This window comes from Neovison vison, chromosome 11 (assembly GCF_020171115.1).
Source record: "Neovison vison isolate M4711 chromosome 11, ASM_NN_V1, whole genome shotgun sequence".
Classification (NCBI taxonomy): domain Eukaryota; kingdom Metazoa; phylum Chordata; class Mammalia; order Carnivora; family Mustelidae; genus Neogale; species Neogale vison.
In genome coordinates this window covers 67309868-67335097 of record NC_058101.1, presented here as the reverse complement: position 1 = coordinate 67335097, position 25230 = coordinate 67309868, and the positions used below count along the sequence as shown (strand labels likewise).

At 44.5% G+C, this 25230-nt stretch overlaps 1 protein-coding gene across 3 annotated transcripts in view; it reads left to right on the top strand.

The window, feature by feature from the left end:
- The window catches only part of FAM193A (family with sequence similarity 193 member A), a 165823-nt gene that overhangs the window by 47724 nt on the left and 92869 nt on the right, over nucleotides 1-25230 (top strand). For all 3 annotated transcript variants that reach the window (XM_044267911.1, XM_044267910.1, XM_044267909.1), the window contains exon 2: nucleotides 18135-18380. In XM_044267911.1, the coding sequence (XP_044123846.1) occupies nucleotides 18153-18380 (228 nt within the window). In that variant the 5' untranslated portion in view covers nucleotides 18135-18152. The remainder of the gene's footprint in view (nucleotides 1-18134; nucleotides 18381-25230) is intronic.

Sequence of the window (25230 nt, the reverse complement as noted above, 5' to 3'; positions counted from 1 at the left end):
ACGTCTGTTCTCAACAGACTCACCTGCCAGAGTCACGCTGCGTCTGCCTCAGGTAAGTGTGCTCTGTCAGTGTAGGCATTTCGTTTTTGTATCAGTTTGCTCTGTGACCTCAGTTCCCTGATAGGTTCAGAAAAAGTCATGGACTTGAAATTAGTTGGTTTGCATTTTAAGTGTGGGAGCAGTGTTCCACTCCCACCCCCCCAGCTCTCCATTCTGGGGCAAAAATCAGAAGCAACCATGTCTTTTTTTTTTTTTTTTTTTTTTTTTTTTAAGATTTTATTTATTTATTTGACAGAGATCACAAGTAGGCAGAGAGGCAGGCAGAGAGAGAGAGAGAGAGGGAAGCAGGCTCCCCGCTGAACAGAGAGCCCGATGCGGGTCTCGATCCCAGGACCCCGAGATCATGACCTGAGCCGAAGGCAATGGCTTAACCCACTGAGCCACCCAGGCGCCCAGAAGCAACCATGTCTTGAGGAACAAAGTTTTATTAAGTTTAATGAAGTCTAGTTTATCAGTTTTCTTCTTTTTTTTGTTAGTGCTTTTTAGGATCCTAAGACATCTCTGTCCATCCCAAGGCTGAAATATTTTGTCTACTTTAAGTAGAAATCTTTGGTCTACTCCAAAGTTGGGAATTTTTTTTTCTTTATTTTCTTATTAAAGTCTTACAATTTTAGCTTTTTTTAAAAAAAATTCTATTTTTAAGTGATCTCTACTACCAACATGGGGCTCAAACTGAAATCCCAAGATCAAGAGTCACATGCTCCACCAGCTGAGTCAGCCAGCACCTCTGTAATTTTTCCTTTTATGTAAAGGTCTGTTATTCATTTCATATTAATTTTTACAGTAGAGTTAGGTAAGGTTTGGCCTGTTGTCTTCCTCTTATGGATTTCCAGTTGTATCATTTATTGAGAAGTCTTTTCTTTTCCAACTGAATTACCTTGTTCTTTTGTCAAACATTTCTTTTTTCAAAACCTTTTAATTGTTAAATATATAAAAGTGCATAAAATGAATGTGTAGCGTTACAAATTACTTGAATTTGACCTCTAGTATAAGCATCATTCAGATGAAGAAATAGAACATTTTGGGGACTCTGAAAGCCCACCAAAGGTTGTATTTTAGTTACAATTCCCTTTCTTTCCCTTGGCAGGTAGCCACATTTCTTAATGCTGTAGTTTTGTTTGTTTTTGAATGATATGTAAGTGAAAGTATACTACATACAGTCTTTGGTATATGGTTTTTTTCATGCAATAATATTTTTAAGATTTGTTTTGAATTGAGTGACAGTTTAATTGCTGAGAAGCGTTCCATTATATGGATAGACTTCAATGTACTTATCCATTCTACAGTTGATGGGTATCTGGGCTATTTCCAGTTTAGAGCTGGTATGAATAATCTTGTACATGTATCTTGGTGCATATAAACCTTAATATCAGGAAAAATATGTGTTTAGAAGAGAAACTACTTGGTCATCATATATAAGTGTTTTGAGGGCCCCTGGGTGGCTCAGCAAGTTAAACGTCTGACTTTGGTTCAGGTCATGATCCCAGGGTCCTGGAATGGAGCACTGCGTTGGGCTCCCTGCTTAGTGGGGAGTCTGCTTCTCCCTCTCGGTCTGTAATCTCGTGCTCTTTCTCTTTCTCACTCAAATAAAAGAATTAAAAAATCTTTAAAAGATATATATGTATGTGTTTTCAGTCTTACTATAGTGCACATTCCACAGCATGGTTGTTCCCATTTCTACAACACAGGCAGTGCCTGAGTGTTGCCATTGTTCCATGTTCTTGCCTAAATTTTCACAATATCTTGTTTTAGCTACTCTGCTTATTATTTTAGTGTGATTAAATTTACACTCTTTGATTTCATGTGAACCTATGTGAAAAAAACCTTTTGTGAAAAGCCTGTTCAAGTCTTTTTCTCATTTATTTTCTCTTGAGTTTTATATCTTTTCCTCATTTTTCTTGCTTTCTCACTTTCTTTTTTCAAATACTTATCAGAGAGCTTTTAAGATTTTATTAATTTGTCAGAGAGAGAGAGAGCACAAGTGAGCATGTGCACAATTGGGGAGCAGCAGGCAGGGGCAGAGGGAGAAGCAGGCTCCCCACTGAGTGTGGAGATTGGTGTGGATCTCAGTCCCAGGACCCTGGGATCATGACCTGATCTGAAGTCAGATGCTTAACCGACTGAGCTGCCTTGGTGCCCCCACCATGCCTAGGTTTGAATCCTTGCTCTGATGCTCACTAGCGTGGATAAGTTTCTTAAACTTAGCACCTTAATTTTCTCTTCAGTGAGGTGAAGATGGTAATGTACAAACAACATAGGGCTGTTGGGATGGTTAGGAGCTGCTGTACATACTTAGGAAATCAACATATTGCCTCTGTACTGCAGATTTTTGTTTAAGTTGTTTTAAAAATTTTTTTTTAAAGATTTTATTTATGTATTTGAGAGAGAGACCATGGGTGAGCATGAGAGGGGAGAGAGTCAGAGGGAGAAGCAGACTTCTGTGGAGCTGGGAGCCCGATGCGGGACACGATCCTAGGACTCCGGCATAATGACCTGAGCTGAAGGCAGCTGCTTAAACAACTGAGTCACCCAGGTGCCCCTAAGTTGGTATTTTAAAAAAACTTTATGCTTTATAGAAGTTTAAAATTTCTGTGTTAGAAGACTTTGGGGTTTAAAACAATTAAACATTGGTATGTGGAGCTATTGCCAGCTGTAGTCAAATTCTGATTTTCTAGCTGTTCTTTTTCCTATCTGTAAATTTTTCCTTGTGGTTTCGTTTTCCTTCTGCTGCCCAGGGTTGGATATTTTATTCTTTATTAGCACTCATAGAAGATGGGAAAAGGGAGAAGTAGTGATACTCCAGCCCAGTACTGCTCAACAGAAATGAATAGTAAGCCACATATGTAATTGTAAAATTTTCAGTGGTCATATTGTGAAAATAAAAAGAAATACATGTAATCAGTTTTACCTAGTGTCTTTTACTTAGCCTTAAGTAGCCTGCCACAATATTATGTCAGCATGGAATAGTGTAAAAATTATTACTGAAATATCTACATTGCTTTTTTCATAGTAAGTCTTTGAAGTCTGGTGTGTATTTTATGGTTGGCATCTCTCAGCTTGGACTTGCTGTATTTCAGGTGCACAATAGCTGCATTTGGACAGTGGCTTCCACACTGGGTGTGCAGCTCTGGCTTCTGTTGGTTTGGAGATTAACTTACAGCCGTCTAAAATTGCATTTGAATTCACTCTTTAAAAAAAAAAAAAACTTTTTGAGGGGCATCTGGGTGGCTCAGTCAGTTGGGCATCTGCCTTCAGTTCTGGTCATGATCCCGGGGTCCTGGGATCGAGCCCTGCATCTGGGATTCCTGCTTAGTGGGGAGCCTGCTTCTCTGCCCTTCACCCAGCTTGTGCTCGGTCTCTCTCTCTCTCTCTCTCAGATAAATAAATAAATAAAATCTTAAAAAAAATTTTTTTAGTGCGGTATGATGACATACAACATTATATTAGTTTCAGGTGTACAATATTATGATGATTCAGTATTTGTATGTATTGCAAAATGATCACTGCACTCAGTAAGTCTAGTCTCTTATCATACATAGTTAACAATTTTTGGGGAGCAGTTTTAGGTTCACAGGAATATTGAGCAGTAAGTACATGTACCCCTCTCCCATCCTCACAGATGCACATGCTCCCACACTATCAGCATCCCCCACCCGAATGGGGCATTTGTTATATCTGGTGAACCCACACTGACATATCATCATCACCCAGAGTCCATAGTTCCGCTGGGGGTCACTCTGGGTATTGTACGTTTTATGGGTTTATCATTATACAGATGTGTGCCGACAGGTATCCATTACTAGGGTGTGATACAGATTATTTTCACTCCCCTAAAAATCTCTGTGCTCTACCACCCCCCTCCCCACCCCGGTAACAGTGGATCTTTTGCTGTCTCTGTAGCTTCTCCTTTTCTGGAATGTCCTGTAGACGCAATCTATAGTACGTAGCCTTTTCAGATTGTTTTCTTTTTCTTAATCATGTGCGTTTGAAGTTCCTCCATGTCCTTTCCTGACTTGATAACTCTTTCTTTTTAGTACTGAATAATACTCCATTGTCCAGATAGATCATAGTTTAGCCATTCAACTTCTGAAGGACATTTTGGTTCCAGGTTTTGGAAATTTTGAATAAAGGTGCTAAAAACATTGATGTGCAAGTTTTTGTGTGGATCAAAGTTTTCAGCTCCTCTGGGTAAATACCAAGGAGCATGATTGCTGGAGCATACGGTTAGAGTATGTTTAGTTTTGTAAGAAACTGACAAACTCTCTTCCAAAGTGGCTGTGCCGTTCTGCTTTCCCACAAGCCATGGGTGAGAATGTCTGTGGCTTTACGTCCTCCCCAGCATGTCCCGGACTTCGGCCATTCTGATAGGTGTGATGCGGTATTCTGTTTTCATCAGTGTTGTTAGTTTCTGTTTCAGGGTTTTTTAGCTTATTACATAGCTCTCTTTTGTGGCTTGCACTTCTCTCAGATAGACAGGTGGACACCTCTGAAGGAGCTGGAAAGGAAAGAAAGGAGGCCTTTCGTAGGTAGACGTGGAAGTGTGATCCCGAGGAGGGTGCTTTTTGTTTCTTCAGCCTCGTAGTAACAGTGTGCTTGTATCCTCATGGAAATGATGCAGGAAAGAAGGAAAGATTGATGATCTGAAGAATGGAGGGGAGACTCCATAGAGCAAAGTCCTCAAGCAGATGGCGGGGCTGCTGCCTGAGCAGAGGCTTCACTTAGGCAAGGAGGCGTGTGTGATGGGTAAGCATGCGGAAGGGCACAGTGTCAGGTGCATGGTGTGGGGCCTGTGGACACACACTGCACATGGGTCTTCAAACACAGTGTTAGGCCTTCGTGCCCCCAGCAGCAGGAAGTGTGTCTTCCCACATTCCTTCATTCTGCAGCATGAAGTGTTGTCATCGTCTTTAAATGTTTGCAAAGTTTTAGTGAAAGGCCTCTGGTCTTCCCCTTATTGGGAGCCCTGCGGAGACCGGAGCTTTGATAGGCACCTGCTCATCTGGCCATGGTGCCCTGTTGATGCACACATGCTCTGTGCATCCCGCCTCCTGCTGCCACCTGCCTGCGCACGCCGTTTCTGTGGAAGTTCTCCTTTCCTTCCCTTAGCTTGATCTCCAAGTCTGCTCCCGTTCCTCTCCAGCTCCTGCCAGGACGCACCTCTCCCCCCCCACCCCCCATTCTTTTAAACTCTTAGCCTTTTGTGGAAGTTTCTGTGTCTCCTTATTCAGACTCATCTCCTGGCCTTGTGAATTTCTTGGACCATAAACATTTTAGTAACAGTCCCAGAGACCAATTCAGTGTTATCGAAGTCTGTATTTTTGGGAAATTGAGGATTCTGTAAGAAGCAAGTACTTTCTGTTGCTGTTATTTTAGACTAGTTTCTGGTTTGGCTCTCCAGGAACCAAGTGCCTCCCTGTAGCCAGGTGAGTAGTGGTGATCGTGATGGGAGTGGGGTGAACGGTGGGGGCTGCCCCTGGCCTGACTGCCTGGTTAACAAGGCCATATTGATGATGGGCTTGCCAAGTGTGTGAGTTGCTGGTTGCTTTTGGAGTCACCTTAGGTCACTCAGTTTTCAAATGTTGCCTCTCCCACTTAGGGTTTCTGATTCAAAGCCTTTCGCAGCTCCTGTTCTATTTATGTGGTTTTTTCTTCCGCCCTGGTGATTTGTGGGTATTGCTGTAAAGACCATTAGCACTCTATACTAAATGACTGGTTACTGGGACTTTCAGATTTTTTTAAAGATTTTATTTATTTTGACAGACAGAAATCACAGGTAGGCAGAGAGGCAGAGAGAGAGGAAAGGAAGCAGGCTCCCTGCTGAGCAGAGAGCCCGATGCGGGGCTCGATCCCCGGACCCCGGGATCATGACCTGAGCCGAAGGCAGAGACCTCAACCCACTGAGCCACCCAGGTGCCTCGGGACTTTCAGATTTTAAAGGGGGTGCAGACATAGCCAGAGAAGTCAGTAGTATTTTGATATCATCTTGTCATTTGAACCCAGTAGATTATTTGTATTTTAAAGATCAGTAAAGAGGAATGTAAGAAATACATATTTCCAAAGCTATAAGTCTTTTTTTAACTGTGTGATGTGTTGCTATTAATAAATTCAAGTTCTTTTTCTCTTTTGCCATATGGAGCTTAAATGCAGAAACCTGAAGTATTTTGTAAATATTTGAACGTGTGAATTGCTGTGCTGCCGGCTGATGGAGCCGTGGTGCTGCACCAGCCCTGATCCTGGCTGGCTCTGAGGCTGCCTCAGATTTGTCTTTTCTTCACATAAGTTGGGTCAGAACAAACAATTACATTGTTGACTAGACCTGGAACATGACTTCATCTGTATAGAAAAACCATCTTAATAACAGGTACATACTTAAGACCATTTTATGTAACTCCAGTTCTGGCAGATAGCCAATACCACTGTGCCTTCCTTAATGCACAGAGCCACTGGTTGTCCACAGGGAGGCCAGTTTAGGAGCTTAACTTGCAGTCATAGAAAAAATGGTTGGGGTGCCTGGGTGGCTCAGTCCAACTCTTGCTTGATTTCATCTCAGGTCATGGTCTTGGGGTTGTGAGCCTGAGCACCTTGCCGGGCTCCGCGTTCAGCTGGGAGTCTGCTGGAGGTTCTCTCTCTCCCTTTCCCTCTCTCCCCTGCTCACACATGTGCGCTGGCTCACTCTCTCTCTCTCTCAAAAAAGCAAATAAATACATCTCTTTAAAAAAAAAATAGTTGCAGGTTTTTAGGCTTTCTCTGTTTTTTTATTTTTTTTATTTTTTTTTTTTATGTAAACTGAGGGGCGCCTGGGTGGCTCAGTGGGTTAAAGTCTCTGCCTTTGGCTCAGGTCGTGATCCCAAGGTCCTGGGATCGAGCCCTGCATCAGGCTCTCTGCTCAGCGGAGAGCCTGCTTCCCCCTCTCTCTCTGCCTGCCTCTCTGCCTACTTGTGATCTCTGTCTGTCAAATAAATAAATACATCTTTTAAAAAAAAATATGTAAACTGAAAGTAAATCCTAAAGAAATCTCAATTCTACATTAGCTATAAAAAGGATACAGTAATAATGTAATAATATGGGATCATAAATAATTAGTGTTTATTGAGTTTTTAGGAAACACCTTTGAAGTCTATGAATTGCTGAATATTTACTCTGTGATTATATAAATTACATGTTACAAATACTTAAGGTAATTTTACCTATAACTTAGGATTCTGTTACCAATTTTTTGGTAACTAATTGGAAGAGAGCTTAAGTATTAATGTTAATAGTTATATTCCAAGCAGTACCACTTGCTTAAAGAACTTGGACCTGCTTTGGGAAAGCTGAGTTCAGTAAGGAAGCAGAAAAAATGGTAGATATTTTAGTGACCACACCTGCACTCATCCCTGGACTTCAGCACAGGTAGGTAGCTGATAAAAGATCGTGTGCAAAATAAGGAAGGAGAGTTGAAGCTGATTTAGGGAACACAGAATGTGAATTACTGATTTGAACTAGTCATTTCCTTCACTGCACATTTGTTGGATGCCTACTGTATGCTGGGTGCTTTGTGGGACTGAAAAACTGTTGAGTGTCTAATGAGAAGATGGTTGTGTGAAAGCTTATGGTAGTCTGTGTAAAGTATGGAGGTGTACGGGAGTTGGAGTAGTTTGTGGACCTGTATTCGTTGAGGGATGGGGAACAGCAAAACTGACAGAAAAAGAATGATAGCAGAGTGCGATTTGAAAGGATGCCCAACGGTTGCCTAGTAAAGGAGGGGAGATTGGTTTTTCAGGGTGGGGATGGCATGTACTAAGAATGGGGCAGGGGTTTGGAATTGTGAGGAGTCCCAACTGGGTCATTCTGAAGCGACTGTGTGACAAGGGCCTTGTATGTCATGCTTGATCCTTTTAGTCAGGGGACTATCAAAGGGTTCAGAGCAGTGGAATATTCTGCTCACATGTACAGTATTGAAGACCATCCCAACAGGAGGTAGAGGGTGTGAGGGAAGCAGACAGACCTATGGGCTGGGGATCAGTTGGGAAGAGACAACTGTGTAGTGTCTGAGGCAGGAGACACTAATGGGACAAAAGCAGGCACATTTGTTTTGTGTTTTGTGTACATGAGAATCCTGGCTTCAGCCTCCAGTGGGCTGTGTGACCTGAGATGCGCCACCATCACCTGACCACCATGTGTTTTTATGCCCTGAGGCACCATGTTTTCTTTGTGTCTATAATGAAGTTTACCTGTAAAGTCTTTAAATAAAAATTTCTTTTTGGCAATTACTTTTATTTTTTTTTTTAAAGATTTTATTTATTTGTCAGAGAGAGGGAGAGAGAGCGAGCACAGGTAGACAGAGAGGCAGGGAGAGGCAGAGGGAGAAGCAGGCTCCCTGCTGAGCAAGGAGCCCGATATGGGACTCGATCCCAGGACGCTGGGATCATGACCTGAGCTGAAGGCAGCTGCTTAACCAACTGAGCCACCCAGGCGTCCCTTGGCAATTACTTTTAGAACTAGAGATAAGCCCAGCAAGGAAATGAATTTGGTATCTTTTATTACACATACACGTTGGCCACAAATGATAGCTTATACCAGAGTGGAAAACCAGTTTACTCAGAAAGGGTAAAATATCTTACATCATAGGTGTAGAACTCAGTTGTTGGGGGCATTTTTGAGTGTTTTCAGCAGTATTGCCTACTTAGGAATAAGTACATTCTCTTGTGGAAAAATTTCTCTGTTACAACATAGCATCTTATGTAAGTAAATAAATACTTTTATATAAATATATCTTATGGACATGGGGGATGACACATGTTTAGTGTTTATTCTGGTACATTTATTTTTTTAAGAATATTAATGGAACAGACTGGATTTATCCTCCTGCCTTAAACAACTAAATGAAGGACAAGATACCTGAAAATAGCGGTATTCCAATATTGGACAGCAGACAGTGCAAGTCAGTGACCCCTGAGAGACAGAAAATAAATTAAACAAGCTTAGGGTTGGCCAAGCTTACTGTCTGGAGAGAAATTGGGGTCCATGGTTTAGAAAGAAAGGAGGGAATAGCCCAGAGAGACCTGGTGGTTCTTTGGGTTCAGGAAAGCAGCCAAGAACTTGGGGAGGCCAAAGTGAATTTGCAGGGCAGAGTACCAGAGAAGAGAGGGCTGCAGAGAGAAAAAGAGAGTTCTGGAGAGCCGCATGGTTCTCCTTGAATATTCACCTGGGTATTGATGAGCACACGTACATTGGAAACTCGTGTATCAGGGAGAGAACCCAGGAAGTAAGTGGTGGAACAATCTTCAGAGCTTGTGGACCCCAAACGGGTTGTGTTCTCACCAGCCAGAATGGGAGAATATTGTAACACAGCGAAGTCATAAGGGTATTGCCTCAGTAGTAGGAAAGATTAAAGGTGCTCTAATCCTGGGGCATCTCTCTCTACTTGCCAAATAGGATGCTCCTGATTCATGAATCACTTAATAAAGCCGATTAGATTTAAAACAAAAACAAAACAAAACAAAACATTAAAAAACTCGGATCCCATCTCCCAAATCTTACAGGCAAGCCTTGAAAGGACCAGACTCTTCCTATAAGCTAAGTATGGCCCACAACAAAGCCCAGAAATATTTGAAGGAGTAAAACAACACCCATTCTCTAACACAGTTAAATTCACAGTCTAGTCAAAAATCACCAGACATACAGAGACAGAAGCAAGCAAATACAGCCCATAATGAAGTTCAAAATAAATAGAAACAGTTTCAGAAATGACACGTGTGGTAGAATTATAAGATAGACATTAACACAGTAGTTATTGCTATATTTTGCGTATTCAAGAAAATAGAGGAAAGCAGGAACATGTTAAGAAGAAACACAGAAAGTAAAGAAGCCCAAATAAACTTCTGGAGTTGCATACTACTACTGCATTCTGGAGTTGCATACATATTACTACAGTGTCTGAGATGAAAAATACATTACGTGAGGCTTAGTAACAGATTGCAGATTGCAGTAACAGATTAACTGCCTGAGTGAAGATTAATGAACTTGAGGAGATAGCAATAGAAGGTATCCAAAAAGAACTGTGAGTGTCTATGAGCCTTGAAACAACTTCATTCATATGGCCCACTGCATGTGTATGTGTCATTGGAGTCCCTGAAAGAGAGAGTGGGTATAGGGAATATGGAAAGATATTTGAAGGAGTAATGGCTGGAAAATGTACAATTGTTGAATACTGTGAACCCACAGATCCCAAGAAGCTCAGTAAGCCTCAGGCATGAGAAAGATAATGAAAATACACCACAACACGTCATCATTGTGTTGTCACCATTGTCATCATCATTACTGAGAACAATGGTTAAAGAAAAAATACATACGTATTGAACAATGACAAAGATGCATACGTACTGAACAATGACAAAGATAGTAAACTTCTCTTGAGAAGCCATGCAAGCTAGAAAATGGAGAAAGAACAGCTTTAAAGTACAGAAAGGGAAAAGCATACTAGAATTCTAAACCACAGAAATATCTTTCAGAAGTGAAGATGAGATAAAAAATTTTCAGATGTTAAAAGCTGAAAGAATTCATGGCCAGTGGGTCTTCATCACAGGGTATGGTAAAGGAAGCTCTGAGCTTAGGAGAAATGACACCAGACTGCAGTCTGGGTCTACGTAGGGACAGGAAGGACGCTGGAGATTGGAACTGTATGGGGAAAATACCTTTTCTCTTACTTTAAAATACAGTTGTCTATTTAAAGCAAAAACAATGGTGAGCCTGGCTGGCTCAGTCTGTAGAGTGTGCGACTCTTGATCTTGGTCATGAGTTCAGGCCCCACATTGGACATAGAGGTTACGTAAAAATAAAATCTTCAAAAAAAAAAAAATCAAAACCAACAATGCATTATAGGGCTTATATGTGAGATAACATGTCTGACAAGAGTACCACCAAGGCCAGGAAAGGGAACATAGGGCTCTTGTGTGCGCAGTCATAAAGCTTTACTTGATGGCCGATTGTGGTAGGTTAAAATGTACACTGTGACGGTATGGTACTGGCACAAAAACAGACACATAGATCAGTGGAACAGTGTAAAGAACCAGAAACGGACCCTTAGCTGTATGGTCAACTAATCTTAGACAAAGCAAGAAAGAATGTCCAATGGAAAAAAGACAGTCTTTTCAACAAATAGTGTTGGGAAAATTGGACAGCCACATGCAGAAGAATGAAATTGGACCAATTCCTTACCCCATACACAAAAATAGACTCAAAATGGGTGAATGACCTCAATGTGAGACAGGAACCTATCGGAATTCTTGAGGAGAACACAGGCAGCAACCTCTTCAACATCAGCTGCAACAACTTCTTCCTAGACAAATTGACAAAGGCATAGGAAACAAAGGCAAAATTAAACTGTTGTGAGTTCACCAAGATAAAAAACTTTTTTAAAAGATTTTATTGATTTGTTTGACAGAGAAAGACACAGCAAGGGAGGGAACATAAGCAGAGGGAGTGGGAGAGGGGGAAGTAGGCTTCCCGCTGAGCAGGAAGCCCAGTGCGGGCTTGATCCCAGGACCCCGGGATTGTGACCTGAGCCGAAGGCAGATACTTAACCACTCAGCTACCCAGGTGCCCTAAGATAAAAAGCTTTTGCACGATGAAGGAAACAGTGGACAAAACCAAAGACAACCAAGAGAATGGGAGAAGATACTTGCAAATGACATATTAGATAAAGGGCTGGTATCCAGCATCTATAAAGAACTTATCAAACTCAACACCCAAGAAACAAATAATCCAATCAAGAAATGGACAGAGGACATGAACAGACATTTCTGCAAAGAACACATCCCAATGGCCAACAGACACATGAAAGAGTGTTCAATATCACTTGGCGTCAAGGAAATACAAATCAAAACCACAATGGGATACCACCTCACACCAGTCCAAATGGCTAAAATTAACAAGTCAGGAAACGACAGTTGTTGGCACAGATGTGGAGAAATGGGAACCCTCCTACACTGTTGGTGGGAATGGAAGCTGGTGCAGCCACTCTGGAAAACAGCATGGAGGTTCCTCAAAAAGTTGAAAATAGAGCTACCCTGTCACCCAGCAATTGCAGTGCTGGGTATTTACCCCAAAGAGAGAAATGTAGTGATCCGAAGGGGCATGTGCGTCCCAGTATTTATAGCAGTAATGTCCAGGATAACCCAACTATGGGAAGAGCCCAGCTGTCCATTGACAGATGAATGGATAAAGGAGGTCTGTCTAGGGGCACCTGGGTAGCTAGATTGTTTGGGTGACTGCCTTCAGCTCAGGTTGTGATCCTGGAGTCCTGGGATCAAGTCCCGATTCGGGCTCCCAGCTCCACAGGGAGTCTGCTTCTCCCTCTGACCCTCTCCCTTCTCATGCTTTCTCTCTCTCTATCTCTCAAAAATCTGTCTATAAAGATAGATATATGTACCTACCCACAGTGGAATATTATGCAGCCATCAAAAATTGAAACCATGCCATTTGCAGTGACCTGGATGGAACTAGAGGATATTATGCTAAGTGAAATAAGTCAATCAACAGACAGTTCTCATATCTCACTGATATTTGGAATTTAAGAAACAAGGCAGAGGATCATAGGGGAAGAGAGGACAAAATGAAACAAGATGAAATCAGAGAGGGAGACAAACCATAAGGGACTCTTAATCTCAGGAAACAAACTGAGGGTTGCTGGAGGGAAGGCAGGTGGAGGGATGGGGTGGCTGGGTAATGGACACTGAGGAGGTCATGTGTTAAGGTGAGCACCAGGTGTTGTGTAAGACTGATGAATCACAGGCCTGTACCCCTGAAATAAATAATACATTATATGTTAATAATTTTTAAGAAAATGTACACCGTGACACTGAAGCAAACAGTCCAAATGGAAAAGTGTAGGTCACAGTCCAACAAGATAAAATACAGTTATAAAAAATACTCAATTTTTAAAAAGTAGAAAAAGAGGAAATGTGTCACCAGAAAAATAAAAAATTAGATGGTAAGTTTAATAAACTTAACCGTATCTCATAATTATATTTGACATAAGTGGTCTAAGCATCCCAATTTTTAAAAAATTTTTATTTATTTATTTTGACAAAGAGATCATGAGTACACAGAGAGGCAGGCAGTGAAAAAGGGGAAGCAGGCTCCCCACTGAGCAGAGAGCCCAGTGTGGGGCCCTATCCCAGGACCCTGACACCACAACCTGAGCCGAAGGCAGAGGCCTTAACCAACACTGAGCCACCCAGGCACCCCAACATCCCAATTTTAAAAGATCGTGAGGTTGGGAAAAAATCAAGACCCAATGATATGATTTTTGTTATAACATGCTTAAACATAAAGATGCAAATAGGCTACAAATAAAGTGATATGGAAAGATATGCTTTGCTTTTATAAGTGAGAGGAAATTTGGCTATGTAGTGAACAGAAAAACAGACACCAGAGCAAAGAATATTAGCGGGGCTAAAGAGAATACTTTCATGCCGATTTAGGGGTCAGTTTATCAAGAGGATGTAACAGTCCTAAATGTCTTTGCACCTAATAACAAAGCTTCAAAATATGTGGACAAAAAACTGATAGGACTTCAGGGAAAAATAGACAAATACAAAATTATGGTTGGAGATTTTAAGACCTCTCAGAAATTGATAGAACAAGTAAACAGAAAATCACTGAGGCTATAGAAGACGAATGAGACTGTTAGCCAACTTGGCCTGAGAGAGGTTTATAGAACACTGCCCTACAATAGCAGCGTGCTTACACATTCAAGTAAATGTCAAACATTTACCAAAATAGACCATATCCTGAGCCACGAAAAGTCTTGACTAAGAATTAAAATTGTACAAAGCAGCTTTTCTGACTACATGGAATTATATTAGAAATCACTAGCAGAAAACCATACACATGAGGAAACCATACCACACATTAAACAGCTCATGAACCAAAGAAGAAATCCAGAGGATGGTTGGGAAGTATTTTGGACCTAATGAGAATGAAAACACAGCATCTCAGCGTTTGCAGACTGCTGCCAACGCGCCGTGTGGAGATGCTCGCACTAACCACCTCTTTATGCAAGAGGAAGGGCTGAATGACTTTGCTTCCACCATGAGAAGGAGCCAGTTATACCCAAAGTAATCCCCAAAAGTAAATAATACCATAAAAACAAAAACCAACAAAACAAACATTTTTTAAATATGGAAAATCCGTAAGACCAAAAGTTGATTTTTTTTTTTTCTTTAAAGTAGGCCCCACACCCAGTGTGGGGCCAGCATGGGGCTTGAACTCACAGCCCTGAGATCATGACCTGAGAGCCACCCAGGTGCTCCAACTTATAAACAGTTCTAGAAGCTGCGTAGTAATGGAGACACACAGAACTCAGTCCAGTGGTCACCTGTGAGTGGGGGTAGGAAGAGACCGGAGTGAGGAGGAAGGGGGTACAGAGGGGCACAAAGAAACTTGGAGGGCAAGTTACTGTGGTTTCACAGGTGTGTGTGTGTATATATGTCAGGACTGTTCTGATTGCGTTCTTCAGATATCTTCAGCTTCTTGTACCTGGTCATACTTCAATACACCTGTAAATCCTTTTAAAAGAATCAGTGGTGTTTATATTTGTACCTCCCATTTAATCACAGATCGGAGAGTAACCACGCGGTGAGGCACGAGTATTTGGTTAATTTGAATTTTAGTCACATATGTTTCTTGTAGTACTCTGTACTTGCTTCGTCTGAAGAAGGCGTGGGGAGTAGAGGTTGCCACCCTGGAGAAGACCAGCTTCATACTTGGACACGCTGGTCAAGCGTTAAAGTTCTGACTTTGGTTCAGGATGTTGTCCGCCCTCTCTCCTTGGATCATCTGATCTAGCTTCGAGTGGTGATCCCGAATCATACGTCTCGCTGGGACTTGTTCCTCTAGTGTCTCACTTGTGCAGAACAAGCCTACCACATTGCTTGGTTGGTTGATACAAACTTGGTGCATACAACATCTAAAGCAAAGCCTTGGTTCTTCCCACTGGCCTCACCTGTCTGGCTGTGTCTGGCACCCCTGCCCACTGCCTGGGAGGTCGGACCTGTCCTCATCACGTCCTCGGATCTGTTGGCAGGCGAGCCCTGTGGCTGTGCCTGCAGCACTCCTGAGTCTGACCGCTCTGTTCCTGCATGGCCCTGCTTGTGCCTGGACCTGCCGGGAACTGCCTTCCCTCTGCCAGAGTTCATTTTTGACATAGTCAAGTTTCTTTTTAAGATGCCAGCTGGCTCATACGTGCCCTTCCATGAACACTTAGGTCTCTCTCCCTGGCTCCCAGCCCCGGTGAGCAGCCACCACTCTTCCCCCTTCCCCGGGCAGTGCCCCCGGCCTCCGTTTTGGCCTTTTAGCGAGCACACAGCTGTGGCCTCTGCTAGCAGTGCTCCTTTCCCAGATGTGCACACGGCTCCATCTGATTCTGTTTGGCCTTAGTTTCTGGGCCTCAGCTTCGCCTCACCCTTGTTGAAACAACGTCCTTGTGGCTCTGTTCTGTACCCCCAGTGGATGGTGGGGCTTCTATCTGAGTTTGCCTGTCCGATGTGTCTCTGGAGCCAGCAGGCCCTTTGGGTTATTCGTAGTTGCTTTTGTGATCTAACCTGTCAGGATGCCTGGCACAGCATGTATTCCAAATGTTTATGGCAGAGGGCTTCATCATCTCGGAGCTCTTTCCTGCACTCAGTTTGAAAAAGGCTTGTTTCTGCCTTTCCTCCTCTTGTCTCCAACATCTGCTCCTTAGCAGTCTTGTCCACTCTCCCTGATCACCCGTTCCTATCTTGTCTCTTCCCCACATATAGCCTCATTGTCCTGGTAGCACTTCCCCCTTCCCCTCTCTGGCCTCCTGCCCCAGGGCCTTTCTGCTTGCTCTCAGGAGTATCCCTTTCTTGGGTACCTGTGTGGCTTCCACCAGCCCCAGACATCAGGTGTCTCCTTGAGGAAATTCTCACTAAATGGGCTATCCTAAATGGGAAGGCATTGTTCCCAACCCTAGACACTGCTGCCTGCTCTCTATATTTTGCCTTCTGAGTGACCACTGTCTAATGTTTGGTATTTTTTCCTTATTTGTCTTATTTGTAGTCTTTGTCTTTGACAGTGATATTAGTTCCCTGTGGGCAAGTAACTTTTAGTTATTGCTGTGTCCCGAGTACCTGGACGAGTGCCTTGGCACATGGTATCTCCCAGTAAATACTGGACAGACAGGCTGACCGGTGGGTAGATGGACAGATGATCTGGGGTTAAACTGGTTACCTCAGGTCAGGTATGGCTCTTCTGATCTCTGGCTGGGAGACTTCATAGCCTTAAAGCCCAGCAGCTCCTTCTGAGTAAAAAGGTGGCCTAGAAAGATCTGAAGGCTGTGGCTATTCTAGTGATGATGGGGATTTTTTTTCCCCAGGCTGAGGGACAAGAGATGGTTTTATATAGGGTTCATTTTGGAAATCAACATAGGGTAAATCAATTTGTAAATCAGTTACATAGGGTGATTTTGGAAATTGTCTAATTTCTGCATCTTGGATCTGGACAGAAAAAGACCTCCCCTCTCATGGTATGCCGTGGTTGGAGGGGTAGTCTGGAGCTTTCTAGAATACTACTTACTCGGATATAGTACTTGGTTCCCTTGCCTCACAGCCCAGACATTCGAGTGGCTTCTGAGGTGGGTTTGGTTAAATCCATGGAAGCTGCAGATGTGACAGGTGTAAGCAGTTTTGGTCCTTGGATTATAAAAGCAGGTAAAAATACATGTGCAAGTCTTAGTGGTGCCGTTTTTTTGCTCTTTTAGTTAACTCGTTCATTCATTTATTCATTCAGCCCCACTGTGTAAGCACCTGACTGCCTGCCAGCCATCCTGGGCTTTAGAGACGGAGCCTGTGGCTTTTGAGAGTACTCACTTGGCTGTGGAGCTGGTCATGGAAAGGCACACTTGAAGTCCAGCTAACCAGCACAGCAAAAGACCTGTGTGACCCTTGGTGCAGGAAAACAGGGAGAGAGCTGTGGGTCAAGGAAACAGCTGGGCTGCTGGCTGGGCAGGGTTGGGTAAGGTATTAGGGGAGCCTTTGGGTGGAACTGGAGACTTTAGAAAATACTTTGAGGTTCTAGCCTGAATAACCTTGGCATTGGTCCTGGTCCCTCTTTGCACCCCTTGTGTCCCGTGGCTGGGAATGGCAGCAGAGGCCTGGGGGAGTTCTCTTACCTTGATCCCAACCTGTGCTCTGGCTTGGAACCTTAGCAGAGTTGTGCCTGCCTCTGGAAGGCCATGCCTAGCTTCCTGCTCACCTGCTGCCGAGGTGAACCTCTCTTGAACCTCTCTTCAGGATTTGCAGGGCGTTTCCTCTGTGCAAATGACCCATCTTGGGCTCAGACTGATTTGGATTAAAGTCTTGGCCCCTGCTTGCTGACCTTGTGACTCCAGGCCTGTTTTAAATCTGTGAGGCTTGTGTGTGTTTTTAAGTCTACTTTTCCTTTTCTGATAGGGTGATTGATAATCTTTTGAAGAGAATCTAGGGTAATGATCTTGCCTCTTACCTATATGAAAAAGCAGACATTGAAATTGGGTAGCTGGAGATAAAGTGAGCAGAGCTGTTGCTGAGCTGGAAGGGAGGCTGGGTCTTAGATGTGTGGTGCTGCTGGACTGCTGATGTTTAGCTTCCTTCTGGAACTGGAACACCACCTCTGACATGGTTGGGATCTGCACACATACACTTCAGCCAGAATACCTGCCTTGGGTGTGAGCCCTCGTTTGCACACACCTCTGAAATAGTGGCTTTAAACTCTGCCAAGAGTCCAGGTGTCATGTGAAGACAGAGATGGATCCTTCTCAGGGTGGAGGGAGAGTAATACAGAAGTATGGGCGAAGGGGCCAATTTTACAGTTTTCTAACTCTTACTAAGATGTTTTTTATGGTCTTTTTCTTCAAAGTTTTATGAGTTTTTAGTTTATTGGATATAATCTTATTTAACAAATTCCCTGTTGTTTATGGAAACATACATGTACGTAGTAGGTTTAAAATTGTATTGTATTTTTAAGTGTGATCTTGGCTTTGTGGATCATGTTTTGAAAATAGAAACTTTTTTTTTTTTTTTCTATTCCAGACTCCTTTTAATTTTGGCATGAATCATAGAACACCACCTTATCCCGCCGGGGATTATTGTCTTCTGTGCAGAAGTGAGCGGAAGGACTCTTCATTCTTAGAGAGTGGAATTAAGACTGCGAGCAAATTGGCCCTCTCCATGGCTCCCAAGGGCAACAGCGTGCTGCACCTGCCCCTGTGGGTGTGCCCGGACTGCCGGCGGACTGTGGAGAAGGAGGAGCGGCACAGCGGCCTTGATCAGCCGTCGGTGAGTGCCCAGCCCAGGGTGCATGGGCTTGTCGGCTTTCTTACCCTGTGAATTACATAGCTCAGTGGACAGTGAAATAAATAATTGGGGTTAGCATTCTGGAAGGAAACCCCTCTTACTCCATCTTCTGGTCCCTCGCTCTACCCTCTGGGGTTTTCCTCGTGGTCTTCTGTCTATACCTGTGGGAAGTAGGAGGGGACCTCCCCTCCTTGGTCTCACAACTTGGTCAGCAAGCTTAGGGGGCCCAAAGGATGTGTTTTGGCTTTTTTTCATCTGGCCTCAAGATGTCTTTGGCAATGCCCTTTGCTGGAAAGCTCAGAAGCTGTTACAGTGTTTGGTTCTGGCCGGTCCATGTGCTGGTAACTCACCTGAAATTTTTTCCAGACACGGTTCTCAAGCCTGGATTTCCCCACCCTATTTTTTCTTGATTTCTTGCCTCAGCTGAATGGAGTCATTCTTGAGGTGTTCAGGCTTATATGGGAAGGCCATAGCCTTAGTCTGCTCTTTGGCCCAGACGTGTGTCTTGGGCTATGTGCCTGAAAGGGCTTTGAGTCTGCTCTTTAGGTTCTCGAAGGACTTGGCTTTGCAAGCATGTGAGACCCCACATTCTAGAGCTTTTCTCTTCCTTTTACTTCTGCCTGTGGGCAGCTGTTTTCTGAGCTCTTCTAACACGTCCCTGCACGTCGCCGCCAATACCAGCGCCCACCTGCAGCACACACTCTTGTGTCCGGGACCTGCTGTCCAGGCCCATGTGGTGCCTGGGCCACTCCCTGGGCGCTGCTGCACTCTGCGAGTCGATCTCATCTCCGGTCTCCCCAGCCTCCCTCCTGCCAGCTGCTGTGCTGGGGACCTCTGATCTAGGGCTTCCTAGAAGGCAGTGCCCAACCACAAGTTTGCGCTGGGATGTGAACAGCTAAACCTTGAGACTGCATTGTTTATCAGGATAAAAATGTACTTCTCACCCCACCTCCCCTGTTGTGCCCCATTCCCCTGCGTCGTATTATTCTTAGCACAGTCAACTTCATTTTGCTCGTGCCCTTCACTGGCCTAGACACCCCACAAGGGCAGCAGATTTTGTGTGTTTTCTAGCCAGGAGCCATGCTCAGCCCGGCCTGTTCTAGGAAGCACAGTTTCTGAGTGAACGAACAAGCGTGGAAGGGAAGAAACCTCAGAGCCCCATAGCAAGGTTAAGAAGATAGCCTCATCAGTCCCAGTGGTTCTCCCTCAGGTCTTCTTGCTTTTACTGCTGTATTGTTTTACTTTCCTTTTAGTTTCCTTTCCTGGGCCTCTGAAAGCATTACCTTAGCTGGGCTGTTCCTGGAGGGCAGCGGTGCAGCGGTGCTGGCCAGTGTGCATGTGCCTGTCCCGCCGCCGGGCTTGTCTCCTCCATGCGGCCCTGCTGCGCCCTTGCAGCCTGGCCGGCACAGGCAGGAAGGGTGGCCAGTGGAAACAGCTATGATCTGCTGGAAGTTGTCCTGGATACCGCCTTGTCAGACGAGGCTTTCTCTCACCAAAAAAGTGACTCTGGGCACTGTGTTTGCAGACTTAGACCTTCTGCTACTTTTGTAAAGTTGGTGCCTTTGGTCAAGCTGGCTAAAATTGCTGGCCTTTTTAAAAAAATTGAGATATAATTTACATCTAGTAAAATTCTTTAGAAGTGTGTATATATAATTCAGTGAGTTCTGACAAATTTTACAGTTGTGTAACCACCACTACTTCAGTTACGATGTAGAGTATTTTCATCACCCCAGAAGTTTCCCTGGTCATGTTGGTAACACCCCCCCCCCCCAATCCCCACCTGGCTGGTAACCACTGAATTGATTCTGTCCTGTGGTTTTGCTTTCTCTCAGTGTCACATAGATGCCTTCAGGCGGGTGTGATACTTTTGGGAGCTGTGAGCTGTGCGACAGCCGCTTGTTCTCTCTGTGGCTGGATCAGTTGTAGAGATGCACCCACTTTGTTGATCCATTTGCCGCAGACAGGTGTTTGCACTGTTTACAGATTCGGGTTTTGCATGAAGCTATGTGAAGCTTGTACAGGTCCTTCTCTGCACATTCTTTCTACATTCTTTGTTGCGGGTGATGTGCTTTTGTTGGTCAAGGACTTTTCGTCTGTGCTCATGAAGGATGTTTCAGGGCCTCCTGAGAGGAGTTGAGATGTACTCCTGCTTCCTCTCTTTTTTGGAAGAGTTTGTGCAGAACTGTCATTAGTCCTTCCTAACACGTTGCTGGTTCTTGGTTTCTGTTTCTCCCAGACAGTTTGGTGGAAGGCTGAGCCGTGCTTGGAAGAGACCATGGGGGGCGGGGGCCTGGTTATTCAGTTGTCCCCCCCACTTTGCACCTGGGGGGCCAGCTCACTTTGGCCACACTGGAGCTGGCCTGGCTTTGCTCTTGTTGCTGCACACGCTCGCTTCTCTGGTGGTGTGTGCTGTGCCCTGCTGCTTATGTGGGCTGGGAAGGGGTCTCCCTGCACATGCTGGCCCCCTTCGTGTGGCGCTGGGCCTCCCCGTGGTGTTTTCCCCGCCTGGCCTCCTGACCCATTCAGCCCAAACCTGGGGCAGCCTGGTGCCTGGGACATCAGGTGCGGCTCTCTCCCAGTGACCACCCCCCAAAACCCCCGGCCCAATGTAAGCCAAAGTCTGCCAGTATCTCTAGGGGTCTTGGGTGGGACACATCCCCTCCCCTCTCTCCACGGTGGCTGACCTGTGGCTTTTTTTTTTTTTTAAGATTTTTTATTTTATTTTATTTATTTCTTTGACAGAGAGATCACAAGTAGGCAGAGAGGCAGACAGAGAGAGAGGGAAAGCAGGCTCCCCACTGTGCAGAGAGCCCGATTCGGGTCGATCCCAGGACCCCGAGATCATGAACTGAGCTGAAGGCAAAGTCTTTAACCCACTGAGCCACCCAGGCATCCCTGGCTTGTGGCTTTCTGCTGTGGGGCACAGCTTGGTTCCCTCCTGAAGTGGATCAGGCCTATGCCTCAGGGGGGAGGGCATCTGCTGCCCCCACAGCAAGAGTCTTCTTCCCAGAGAAGGGTGGGGCCCAGCAAGGTTGCACTGGCCATACTCAGCCTTTAAGGGCTCTTGACAAGTGTTGTCATTCTCTGACGCACTTCAGAGTTGTCTGCGTTCTGTTGTCTGCCGAAGGTGAAGTGGCCCGTGTGTCCCCTTATCGTAAGAGGGGCTTTGTGTGCTTGTCTGGCTCTCGTGGTCTCCTGAGCTCTCTGGTGGGCCTGGCATTGGGAGTTTCTTATTGCCAGGGTGGGAGCTCCGAGTTACAAAGTGGGAGTGGAACGGAACTGCTGTTTTCTAGGAAAGCAGGCAGTTACCGCAGGTTGTGGTAGATTATCAGTGAGACTTTGCCCAGCGCCCTACCTTTACAGTGTCACACTGCAGACTTCCTCCACTGCCAGACCTTGTCATCCGGGCCCGTGTCTTCCTGCAGAAACACCCCATTCACACTGGCAGGGCCTTCTGACGGCACTGTTGTCCTAGAACAGCCAGAGGTCCAGGACTCCGTCGCCATCCCTTGCTTGCAAAGCCCTGGGATTCCTTTGCCTGGGACCTGGCTCAGCACTGCCCCTCCCTCCAGCTGGTGGTGTGTTGCTGGGGACACTGCAGGCCAGGTTCCCCAGTGCCCGCTGACATCGTGGTGTTCCTGGTTGTGGGTGGGCATTTGGCGTGTTGCTCTGGCTTCAGACCTGACCTCAAAAGAGCACAAACCTTCCCTTCTCCTTTCATTCCAAACCTCACGCACCCTCTTTGCTATGCACAACAACAACAAGAGGTGCTGCTAACCTTCACACTCCAGGGCAGAGGTCGAAGCGGACATTCAGACCCTGGCTACCCCTACTTACCCCAGTCTCTGCTACCCCTGCAGCCAGGGGAGGCTCGCCTCCCTGGGGCTCTCGGGGCCTCTCCCCTCTCCTCTTCTCTGGGGCTTCGCTGCTCGGGTTAGTCTTTTCTTCTTAGGCACCAAGATCATGCCCAGGAGAGCGCAGATGCTCTAGAATTGTTCATTCTTCAAATACCTGCCTCTGACCTCAAGGTCCCTCCCAGCTGTCACCATCTCTCCCACTCCTGTCGTTTGTCTCTCTGGGGAAACAAACTCCTGGTTTGGTTTCTTTTCGTGGTTAAGAGGTTTTCCATTTCTTTTCCAGTTAGTTTTGGTGAATTATATTCTGAGAAATTGTTAAGAGTTCCTGGTATAAAATTGTGTGGAGACCCTGTCTTCACTTCTTATCATACCGTACATACAAATCTTGATCCCTTATATTTGTGCTTTCTCTTTTTGTGAACTGGTCTTGCCTGAAGTCTGTTAGTTTTGTCTTTTCAAAGAAAGGACAAATCTTAAGTTTAGTTAATTTAAATTTTTTTAACTTTTTTTTTTTTTTAACTTAAATCTCTCTCCTTTCTGTTTCATTAATTGCTGCTGTTGTATGTGGTGTAGACATGATTAGGCAATGCTGGGCATGTGTGGTAAGGAAGTGTTCTGCAGCAGAGCTGAAAGCTGAGCAGAACGGTCCCTCTCTGACTTGTCTTCTACTTGTCCTCTATCTTCCTGAGGCTTCCAGTGTTGGCAGATTCTTGTCCGTTCCTCCAAAAATGTTCTGTTTTTTGTGTATTGGAAGGTGGTGATGGCACACACCACAGTATCCTGCATTGTAGACATCTGTCAGTAAGTGAACACCTGGGGTCCTCTCACTTTCTTGTCCTTGGAAGAGAGGGGTATGGATGCCATGGCAAGGTGGGGTGCACGTTGGTGGGGGGCTGCTGTCCATTTCTAAGCCTCTCTGAGGGCTGTTGACAGGTGTCTGGGGCACCAGCTCTGGGGGACCAACTGCTTCAGGGAATTGAATTCCTTGCTGATCTCACTTGGAGACCTTGTAGGAGGGAACCTGAGCCTGCTTGGGGGCAGGCAGGGAGACAGCCCTGTCCCACTTTCCGGCTTCCAGGCAAAAAGCCCCTGGGCCATCACCACACAGTTCCTGCTGGTTGTGACCACAAATCTATTTTTTTTTCCTTCTTCTTCTTTTTCTAAAGATTTTATTTATTTATTTGACAGAGAGAGAGCGGGATCACAAGTAGGCAGAGAGGCAGGCATGGGGGGGAGCATGGTGGAGGGAAGCAGGCTCCCCACTGAGCAGAGTCCATTGTCCAGTGTGGGGCTCAATCTTAGGACCCAGATCCTGACCTGAGCTGAAGGCAGACGCCCAACGACCTGAGTCACCCAGGCGCCTGGTTTTTCTTTTTGCTCTGTGGTTGCTTTTTTGCCTTCCTGAGTTCTCATCCGTCCGTTTTTATTATTCTGTTCTGCTCTGGTATCTGCTGGAAATCTCTCATTGTACTAGATTTTGAAATGTTAGTGGCTCAGTTTTAAGTGTTATTCAGTTTTCATTATTTCTGTTTTCAACCATGAATTGCTTAGAAGTATTTGTAAATACACAAACAGATCTTTGGGGTTACTTTTAATCATTGACTTTTAATTTAATGCTGTTGGATGTCATGATCTCTATTATAATGATTCCTCTCCAGGTAGTTATACATGGTTAAGTTTTTCTAAATTTCCATGTGTCCTTGAAAATGTGTTCCCAGGATTTAGAGGACTCTGTTCCCCCATTAGTTCAACCCCTTGTTAATTGTGCTCTTAATTCCTTCTGTGTTTTTACTAGTTTTTCAGTGTGCTTAATGTGTCTGTTTCTGAGTAAGCAGTTAAGCTCTCCTTTTGTCCTTTTTTCCTTATAAATATTTTCATTTTTACTCTACATTTTAAAGCTGTGCTGGTGAATACATGTTAAAATGGCTCAGTCTTGGTGTATTATTCCTTTGTTGTAGTGAAGCCTCATGTGGTTTCTCCAGAAGGACCGTTTTGTTCACTGTTTGTGGGGCTCTGTGAGCTCCCTCCTTCTCTTCCCCTCCTTTCATGTACTATTATTTTCGGTCTCTTGGTGTTGGTGTGTTTTATGTGGTTTTGTGCACTTGGTAGAAAGGTTGACTTAATTGGTCACTTTTGAGAGTCTGTTTCTCAGTGGTGAAATGACTCTGTCACTCAGCAATTAGGGCTGACCTGTTGGGGTCACCTCACAGGCATCACCCTTAGCTCAGATCTCCTCTTGTGCCACTCCCAGCCCTGCCCTTCGCCATGGAGTCAACACCCTCCTGATGTTCTTTACGAGCCATGCTCCTAAACACTCTTGTCTAGTTTCCTGATGTTTGGAACTTCATAAAAATACTGTACAGTGTGCATTATTTTGTGCCTGATTTATTTTGTTCAACATTATATTTGAGATTCATTAATGCTTTAGTTTTTTTCATTTTCATCACTATATACTCTCTGCCTCTTTGAATACACTACATTTTGGTTGCTCCCAAATTTCACTGTTATGAATGATGCTCTGGGAACACATGTTCACACATTCTGTTGTATATACATGTGGGAAAGGAATCATTGAGTCATAGAGAACTTATATAATTAACTGATTACAAGTGAAGATCAATAGCATATTTTTAAGTGAAAACTATTTTTCAAAAACAATAATTTCGTGAGTAGGGTAGCACTGTTTTATAAATCTTAGTGTTTGGATGATAGAAGACAGCTAGACTCTCATATCTGCTTCTGTGTTCAGCTGTTATTATAGATTGTTTTGATTAAAGTATATGAAGCAAGTAGTATGATAGCTTTTTCAGAGATTTGTGGATATTCCTTTTTGATACTGCTTCAAACCATGACAAGTAATGGTTTCTTTTTTTTTTTTTTTTTTAAGATTTTATTTATTTGTCAGAGAGAGAGGGAGTGAGAGCGAGCACAGGCAGACAGAATGGCAGGCAGAGACAGAGGGAGAAGCAGGCTCC